Source organism: Eurytemora carolleeae, unplaced genomic scaffold, assembly GCF_000591075.1.
Source record: "Eurytemora carolleeae unplaced genomic scaffold, Eaff_2.0 scaffold243, whole genome shotgun sequence".
NCBI classification, from domain to species: Eukaryota; Metazoa; Arthropoda; class Copepoda; order Calanoida; family Temoridae; genus Eurytemora; species Eurytemora carolleeae.
In genome coordinates this window covers 190,798-201,223 of record NW_019396315.1, presented here as the reverse complement: position 1 = coordinate 201,223, position 10,426 = coordinate 190,798, and the positions used below count along the sequence as shown (strand labels likewise).

The window sequence follows — 10,426 nt, the reverse complement described above, 5'->3', positions numbered from 1 at the left end:
AAGTGTAAGTGCTTCACTGACCTCAGATCAAGGATCAAAATTATTAAAATTATCGAGAACAGATAGAGTGTCAAGGTTGGGTAATTTATTTTTCTCCGGGGTTTTTGTTTCTCCAAGAGTTCGGGTCTTGGATCCACTCCTGTTTCTTTTGATTTCCAAGATCTGCTTGATTTCTAAATTCTTTCCTTTGTTCCAGGGTTCTAATGAATTCCTTGGTTCTTCAAGTTCTCTAGGTTCTCTAGGTTCTCCAGGTTCTCTAGGGTTTACAGGTTCTCTAGGTAATCCAGGTTCTTCAGGTTCTCCAGGTTCTCCAGGTTCTCAAGGTTTCCCAGGTGTCCCAGGTTTCCCAGGTTTCTCAGGTTTCCCAGGTTTCCCAGGTTCTTCAGCTTCAACGAGTTTACGAGTTCTTTGCAGGTTCTCTGGGTTCTCCAGGCTTTCCGGATTTTCCAGGTTTTCAAGAATCTCCAGGTTTCCAGATTCTCCAGATTACCCAGATTTTCCAGGTTTTCTGGGTTCTCCGGGTTCTCTGGGTTCTTCTGGTTCTCCAGGTTCTACGAGTTTTACGGGTTCTCAAGGTTCTCCTAGTTCTTCGAGTTTACCGGGTACCCAATACATCTTGATTAATTTCTATGCATAGTATATACATATATATTTAAGTAACAGAACATGGGATGAGCAAAAGGATTAATCAAAAATAAAACAAGGTTAGTTTGAATTTCTAGAAAAATAACAATTCGGTTAATTTTTTGTTCAGACCATTTTCATTCATCTCAAAATCCCCCCCTCCTCACACGATCTCCCCCCCCCCTCACACCATCTCCACCCCCCACTCCACCATTGCACTGTAAGTTGCATTAGGAAGAATTTCCCGCCAGTTTATCCTAAGGGTTCCCTCCCACTTAATTTCATGTCAGGATTTCACGGTCGATTTTGATCGTTTTATCATCACATCCGTTTCCTTCTTTTCATTGATTTACTGAATAGTAAATGGTAGTTTTTTAGGACTGCAGGGGGGGGGGAGGTAGTAGTAAATTCAAGGATAAATATACAAATAAATAATAATGAGAACATGAGCTCTGAGGAAAACATGAAAGAGAATCAATAAAAAATATGAAAAGGAAACAGAAGTTAAAGGAAATACTTTATGTTAACATTTTTGTATTTTACATGAAAGGAACTTTTAAATTGACTGAAGACGACATTTAAAGTGAATCAATGTAAAGAGAGTCACATGTCCGAATCAAAACAATATTCTATAAACCTTTATCATGGTAAAAATAAGGAGATATCGTCGTTTTTCCACCTTAAAAAGTGTAAAATTTGCACAACTTGCTTAATTGTCACGGCATAATCCGCAAACCTCTTTGCAGAGAAAATTAAAGGATGTATTATTTACCCTTGATCAGAAAAAGGTAAGTTTGAATTAGGCTACTGGAAAAGTATTTGACTAATAACAATATCAAACGTAAGATGGCTGAAATTTCGTCGATTTATTCCACAGTTTTATGGGTTCACTGTAATCAAATTATTAGCCTACTAAGTTTAACATAGAGCGGGTTAAACCAATGATGAATTAGAAATCTTATCTTTATAACTGTACACTAGTATAAGTTCTACCAGACATATACTATAGGCATAATCCTCCTCCCGTCAGGGATAGATATTCTTTATCTCCTAGATTTACAAACCATTCTTCTCTCGTATGAACCAGGGTACCCGGAGAAGGATAATGTTTGAGCCATCTGTTTCTATCCCTGGCAGCTTAATAGAGGTGCATCAGGAACCCTGACCGAGAAGGATAGAAAGATAGAAAGTCAGAGAACGAAAGAAAACCAACTCAGCAAAAGTGAAAATAATTTACACCAGACACGTGTACTTTGCACCAGACATGTGTACTTTAACGCAAGCTCTTAATTATTTTGTTTGCAAAAATATTTAGCCTTATTCACGCCATTTTCCTTGACCTTACTTTAATCCTATCATATTATCATATTAGAAATAATCCCTCCCTTAACTTTCATTGAATCGTTTCAACCTGATTCCTTTATATCTAATTTCTAATCTCAATAATCCTGCCGGTCTTTTGCAATACTTTTAATTGCTTTATTGCAAATCTAGGCCAATTTTTCAAAATACGCCTGATTTCTTCTAATCATTCTAGACCACATATTGTGAAAGGAATTGAGTCTTTGCAGCAAACTCAAATTTTCTATATCTTCGCAACCCTGTGTCCCAGACCTTTGATATTCTAAACTGATCCTGTTCTGATCAAATAATCTAAATATGAAATATCAAAGGTTTACATCATAAGGTTGCTAAGATATATGGATTAGTAAATTTGAGTTTGTGGCAAAGACTCAATTCCTTAGTCTGATTTCTTTAATAAAATCAATCTAGACCATATATAGTGAAATTAGTCTTATTTCTTTAATTTAATCAATCTAGACCAGATATAGTGAAAATAGCCTGATTTCTTTAATTTAATCAATCTAGACCAGATATAGTGAAAGTAGTCTGATTTCTTTAATTTATTTAAAATTCGGTGATGGTGATGGACCAAACCTCTGTAGAGTAAAAAAAGTAGATGTAGTTCCACATTTATTAAAAATATATTTCGGTCTGGGTTGACCCTCGTCAGTTCTTACGATATAATAACCATCAAAATCGATAAAAAAAGTTTTTAAAAAATTGTTAAAAACCACAAGAAAATAAACAAAGAAAAAAGATTTTTTAAAATAAAAATTTGGGCTGATAGAACAGATATAGTGTAATTAGTCTGATTTCATTTATTAAATCAATCTAGACCAGATGAAGTGAAATTAATCTGATTTCTTTTATTAATCAGTCTAGACCAGATAAAGTAAAATTAGTCTGATTTCTTTAATTTAATGCAATCGATAGTTTTTAACCAAACTGCATAGTTTAGTCTCATTGATACTTATGATAAATTTTGAAAGCATGTAAAGTTTTGAAAATTATTTTACGGTGAAATGAAACAATTACCTTCTACATATTTCTCTCCGTCCAGCGTTGATCGCATTTTGTGAATTTGTGAAATTATGAAAGAAAGGCAAACTTGAGCAGCGGGGGCCATGGCAGATCCCACTAAAATTTCCATTATCTAAATTCTACAGCCAGTCAACATTTAGAAGAGAAAATGGAAATATAAAAATGTCAGAAGCTATTAAAAGTATTCGTGTCAATATTTCAATACATGAGAATATTCTGAAACCAATTACGTGAGGTAATTATGTCTAAATACTTGTAATATAAATGCAAACCACTAATCAACTAATCAACCTACATTTACACATGCATTCATGTTTTGCAACGTTGCAAAAACCCCATTCGCATTCACAACTTTATTTGCATTTGCTACTTTATATATCCAGCTCCTCCAGATACTTTATATACCCATCTCCTCTAGCTATTTTATAAATCCAGCATCTCAAACTACTTTATATATCTAGCTCCTCCAGCTACTTTTTATATCCAGCTCCTTTAGCTACTTTATATATCCAGCTCCTTTAGCTACTATATATATCCAGCTCCTTTAGCTACTTTATATATCCAGCTCCTTTAGCTTCTTTATATATCCAGCTGCTCCAGCTACTTTATATATCCAGCTGATCCAGCTACTTTATATATCCAGGTCCTCCAGCTACTTTATATATCCAGCTTCTTCAGCTACTCTATATATCCAGGTCCTCCAGCTACTTTATATATCCAGCTGCTCCAGCTACTCTATATATCCAGGTCCTCCAGCTACTTTATATATCCAGCTTCTTCAGCTACTCTATATATCCAGGTCCTCCAGCTACTTTATATATCCAGCTTCTTCAGCTACTCTATATATCCAGGTCCGCCAGCTTCTCTATATATCCAGCTTCTTCAGCTACTCTATATATCCAGGTCCTCCAGCTACTTTATATATCCAGCTTATTCAGCTACTCTATATATCCAGGTCCTCCAGCTACTTTATATATCCAGCTTCTTCAGCTACTCTATATATCCAGGTCCTCCAGCTTCTCTATATATCCAGCTTCTTCAGCTACTCTATATATCCAGGTCCTCCAGCTACTCTATATATCCAGCTTCTTCAGCTACTCTATACATCCAGGTCCTTCAGGTACTCTATATATCCAGCTTCTTCAGCTACTCTATATATCCAGGTCCTCCAGCTACTCTATATATCCAGCTTCTTCAGCTACTCTATATATCCAGGTCCTTCAGGTACTCTATATATCCACTAACCAGCTACTCCAACTAGTCAGTTCAAACTTAATCTTAGTATATTTAGATTTATTTACTTGCTCGTGTGAATATAAATCATATGATGTTTGATATATTCCAACTAGATATAGGACCGGAAGTTTAACAGTTAATAAAGTGGAACTATTACAATCTATCTGCAAAAACAAACTAGCTTTATATGGTTGACTGGCGTGCTTTAATTCTATCGTATATTCAGATTTCATGATTTATTCACCTTTTGACAGAGCACTGCTTCATGATTTATGTACAACAATATTTCTAAATTTAAACACTATCAATTCTCAATTATATTCCAGTTTTATTTTTCTAGTTCTAGGTCTATATTTATAGTTCTAAGTTTATATTTCTAGCTCTAGGTTTATATTTCTAGCTCTAGGTTTATATTTCTAGTTCTAGGATTATATTTCTAGTTCTAGGATTATATTTCTAGCTCTAGGCTTATATTTCAAGTTCTAGGTTTATATTTCAAGTTCTAGGTTTATATTTCTAGTTCTAGGATTATATTTCTAGCTCTAGGTTTATATTTCTAGTTCTAGGTTTATATTTCTAGCTCTAGGCTTATATTTATAGTACTAGGTTTTTATTTATAGTTCCAGGTTTATATTTCTAGTTCTAGGTTGGTGGTTTAACTTACCAGTGTTAAATCAAGGTATAGTTGGAGGTCTAGCTTGCCAGTGTTAAATCATGGTATAGTTGGAGGTCTAGCTTACCAGTGTTAAATCAAGGTATAGTTGGTGGTTTAGCTTTCCAGGGTTAAATCAAGGTAAAGTTGGTGGTCTAGCTTCCCAGTGTTAAATCAAGGTATAGTTGAAGGTATAGCTTGCCAGTGTTAAATCAAAGTATATTTAGAGGTCTAACTTCCCAGTATTAAATCAAGGTATAGTTGGAAGTCTAGCTTGCCAGTGTTAAATCAAGGTATAGTTGAAGGTCTAGCTTGCCAGTGTTAAATCAAGGTATAGTTGAAGGTCTAGCTTGCCAGTGTTAAATCAAGGTATAGTTGGAGGTCTAGCTTACCAATGTTAAATCAAGGTATAGTTGGTGGCTTAGCTTGCCAATGTTAAATCAAGGTATAGTTGGTGGTCTAGCTTGCCAGTGTTAAATCAAGGTATATTTGGAGGTCTAGCCTACCAATGTTAAATCAAGGAATAGTTGAAGGTCTAGCTTGCCAGTGTTAAATCAAGGTATAGTTGAAGGTCTAGCTTGCCAGTGTTAAATCAAGGTATAGCTGGAGATATATCTTACCAGTGTTAAATCAAGGTGGTTTAGCTTGCCAGTGTTAAATCAAGGTAAAGTTGGTGGTTTAGCTTACCAGTGTTAAATCAAGGTATAGTTGGTGGTTTAGCTTTCCAGGGTTAAATAAAGGTAAAGTTGGTGGTCTATCTTGCCAGTGTTAAATCAAGGTATAGTTGTAGGTCTAGTTTGCCAGTGTTAAATCAAGGTATAGTTGGAAGTATAGCTTCCCAGTGTTAAATCAAGGTAAAGTTGAAGGTATAGCTTGCCAGTGTTAAATCAAGGTATAGTTAGAGGTCTAGCTTTCCAGTGTTAAATCAAGGTATAGTTGGGGGTCTAGCTTGCCAGTGTTAAATCAAGGTATAGTCGGAGGTCTTGCTTGCCAGTGTTAAATAATGGTAAAGTTGGAGGTCTAAATCGTGGCATAATGGTGGGTCTAGCTTACCAGTGTTAAATCAAGGTATAGTTGGAGGTCTAGCTTGCCAGTGTTAAATCATGGTAAAGTTGGAGGTCTAAATCGTGATATAATTGAGATTAATCTTACCAGTGTTAAATCAAGGTGGAGTTGGAGGTCTACCAAATGAATGAACCCCAATATTTGGAAAGAGAGCTGATCGAAAACTAGAATATTAGTTTGGTTTAAAATGTTCGGATTCCAAGTTATTTATCGTTGAGTGTACGACAAAGTAAACAAATGTAGTATTTACAACATAATCCCAGAGTACTGTGACGAGAACCAGGGTGTCCCAATGCTTTGATTGATATTCAAAAAAGATACCAAGTAATTTAAATTAAAACATTTTTTTCCAAAATCGAACAGATTTGTAAGAACCTAGTTTTTGTTCAAAAAGTTGTTGAGCGCCCTGTATGTAGAGTTTATCTCCCTGAGGGTGTATATATATATAATAAGACTAGGCTTGACATTTATACCTGGTACTGTAGGGATATAATAATCAGGAAGGGTGGGACCAGGCGCAGATAGTTAGATAGATAGAGAGAAAGGGGTCATATAGATATTTAGATAGAAAGAGAGAGAAGGGATCATACAGATAGTCAGACGAATAGAAAGATAATGGTACCATACAGATAGAGAGAAAATGGGCCATAAAGACAGAGAGACAGGAAAAGAAAGAAGGGGGCCATAGAGATAGAGTTAGATAGAGAGAGAAGGGGCCATACTGATAGTTAGATAGAGAGAGAAGGGGCCATACTGATAGTTAGATAGAGAGAGAAGGGGGCCATACAGATAGCGTTAGATAGAGAGAAGGGGGCCATACAGATAGTTAGATAAAGAGAGAGAAGGGGCCATTCTGATAGTTAGATAGAGAGAGACGTGGCAATACAGATATAGTTAGATAGAGAGAAGGGGGCCATACAGATAGTTAGATAGAGACAGAAGGGGGCCATACAGATAGTTAGATTGAGAGAGTAGGGATACAGATAGTTAGATAAAGAGAGAAGGGGGCCATACAGATAGCTAGATAGAGAGAGAAGGGGGCTATAAAGATAGTTAGATAGAGAGAGAAATGGCCATCCAGATAGTTAGATAGAGAGAGAAGTGGCAATACAGATACAGTTAGAGAGAGAGAGAAGGGGGCCATACAGATAGATAGAGTTGGGATACAGATAGTTAGATAGAGAGAGAAGAGGGCTATATAGTAAGATAGAGAATATGGTTTTATACAAATATAGAGATATAGAGAGATGGAGAGAAAAAAAATCATATAATGAAAATCTTATCTGAACTCTTTTGTTTCAGAAGACTTTTTAAAGAATGGCCGGTTATTTTTTCACACACACAATTATGTGTATACAAGTAGGTACATCATATTTACATAATACAGAAAATATAGAAATATCATTGAAACATTTTAAGTATCTCGGATAAAAAGGTTTTTTATAATTTTGAAATGAATTTATCAATAGACCCGTCCCTACAAATTGCCTACCATCCCTTTAACACTGATTTTAATCCAAGTTAAATCCATTATGCGCAGCTCATGCAATATTTGTTAAATAAGCCTGGCAGATAAACTCTACTCCTATTGTTTTCCGTACTTTACTGTCCATGGTGTCCACTTCCCTCTTCATTTATGACACGTGCACTGCAGACGCAGTTGTATTTATGACAAGACGCAGTTGTATTTATGACAGGTGCACTGCAGACGCAGTTGTATTTATGACACGTGCACTGCAGACGCAGTTGTATTTATGACAGGTGCACTGCAGACGCAGTTGTATTTATGACACGTGCACTGCAGACGCAGTTGTATTTAGGACACGTGCACTGCAGACGCAGTAGTATTTATGACACGTGCAGTGCAGACTGACACGTGCACTGCAGACGCAGTTGTATTTATGACACGTGCACTGCAGACGCAGTTGTATTTAATTATGATTGAAAATGGCATTCCTTCAATAATTTATAAACAATGTAGTTTCTTGTTGCAGATTCTAGTGTTATTCATAACAATTAATAATTATCTAATTGTAAACAATTAGAGCAATTAGAACGCGTCTATTCCGCGTTTCTTGTGGTTAATCATGCTACTCAATCATAAAAATAATTGGTGCATTATCTTTAAACAATGGCGCGGGTTTATATTTTTCCTTGAAAATTCGCACCTAATATTTCTTTGTGAGATTTGAAGCTCTTCTTGTTTCCTGTGATATTCCGCCTTATAGGGATTCTTTTTTTTTTTATTAAAATAATTAATTTTTTTACAAAATAAAAAAAATTCCAGAGGCAACTCCGGGCACTTCAGATAGTAATTAATAAAAAGTAAAAACGCTATTAAATGCAAAATGGATTTATGCAAGAAAGAATCCTAGATAAGATATGCTGTAATGTTTTCCAATTTTGGGATATTATAGTTAATGTTTCAAATAGTTAATACAAATCTAAACAATGCCCTTATTTTATATATTTTTTAATCAAATAAGAGGAACTTATTACTGTGAAAGGTCTTTGATCCATAGTTATTTTGACTCTGAATATTAAAAAATGAATCGTGTTCAACAAGATGTCAAAAGATTGTTTTGAATTGCGAAGGTTCCGTGATTATTTTATCAGGATGAAATTGAACAAAAATATTATAATACATTGTCCGCAACAGATTTACAAAATTTTATTTTCAAAATTCTTATTTTCCTGTTTTTCCTTTCCCCTAAACTCCAGAGTTGAATGTTTATTGTTTTGTTTTATTATTGTTTTGCACAAAATTCAATTCAAATCAAAAAATCTAACCTTTCAGGGTTCTCCCGGGTACCTCAGGTAAAATATTTACAAAGAGAATAAAATATGTGGAGTACATCCTAAAAAAGATAATTGAGTATCTGAGTGTTGCCCCTGTATTAATATGTAAATTTGCATCTAATAATTCCGTATTCCCATTTTTTCTAACATAAAGTGTTATTCCCAAAAGCTTGAAAAATGGTAGGATATCACGGGAAATAAGCATTGAAAATATTATCTTGAGCATAAAACGATGAAAAATTATCAAAAATTATGCTTTTTCTGTTACGTTTTGCCAATTATTGAGTGAAAGCTAAACAATACTGCAAGAGTGCAAAACATACCAGCCTTACTGCAGAATCCGACCCTATGTTTTATTTCTTCAGTTTAGACCTTTAACTGGTGTTTTTATAATAAATTGACAAAACACAGGATTCCGGAATTATTATATGAGTATTTGTATAAGAAGACAGGGGCAAAACCATAATACTCAATTCTTTTCAGGCTTTACACCAAATAATTCGTTCTCTTCATGAATCTGTTACCATTCTTGCTGTTACCTAGGGTATACCTGGAAGAACCCTAAAAGGTTAGGCTGACCCCCCCCCCTAATACCCCACTGTGCCCCCCTTCCTCCAGATATTAAATCTATTAAGAAGTAACCTATCACTAGGATACAATGAAAAGTTTAGTTTGAATTCTTTAAATAAACTTTAATTATGCCCTCCAGTATTTTTCATGACAATAAGGTTGAGAATACCAGGGTTCAGGTTTCAAGTGCTGGAGTGTCCCAAAAAATATGAAGATTCTAGTGTAAATTCAGGATCAACTTTGTTAATAATTAGAGTTGTCGTACCTTATTTCAAAAGTCAAAATAAAGTGACGTCTGTTAAAGTGTGTAACCGTTATAAGAGGCTGATTTATTATTCTACAAAATTCTATAGATATTATGCAATATTGCTCAAAAGTTAAACTTTACTGTGGTTGTATATTATGATTTTCTTAAAAGTCAGTATGAAATTAAACAACACATAAATATATCAAACGACGTCTACGGATTGCAGATCACCAGAACATTCCTGTATGCCGGGTCCATTAGTGCCTGATCCAATCAGGATTCAATCATATGTGTTTGTTGTCGATTCTAAACCAATAGAAATTGTACGGCGGTAACATCTATCTTTCTATCTATCTCATTATCCAATCAGAGTTATGAATTCTTCAATCGGCGCTATCAGTAAATGTAAATATTAACTTCTACTGAAACTATGGTGAGAAGGCATCACATAGTAAATCAGAAATCATAAACAAAGACGATTTTGAATCAAATTATTATTGGAACACGCTGTACCGTATAGGGGTGATATTTTTTATGGAATGTTGGGGTGCGGGAAATAATTCCTTGTCATTCTTTTTTGTTCGAAATGTATAATGTTTTATAAGACTCTGCCCTGGGTCTATCTATTGGACAGGTCGGATAAATTTAATTAAGATCCCGAGATCCTTTCTAACCTTAAAAGCATTTTTTTCTATGAATTCCATACTAAATATATTGAAACTTATTTAGTTCCTGGGAACCCAGCTTTGCCCGGAAGCTATCTTTCTCTATAAAAGTCAACATTTTCCGTGGTTCTACCAAGTTCCCCTGACAATATTTGATGCAAGTCGGTCTAGGAATTCATGAGT

The 10,426-nt window shown here is 34.9% G+C and overlaps 1 protein-coding gene across 1 annotated transcript in view; it reads left to right on the top strand.

The window, feature by feature from the left end:
• The first annotated feature begins 1,383 nt into the window (after positions 1 to 1,383).
• Positions 1,384 to 10,426, top strand: part of LOC111700771 (uncharacterized) — a 29,826-nt gene continuing 20,783 nt past the window's right edge. The window contains exon 1 of the mRNA XM_023471808.1: positions 1,384 to 1,412. Within this exon, the coding sequence (XP_023327576.1) occupies positions 1,384 to 1,412 (29 nt within the window). The remainder of the gene's footprint in view (positions 1,413 to 10,426) is intronic.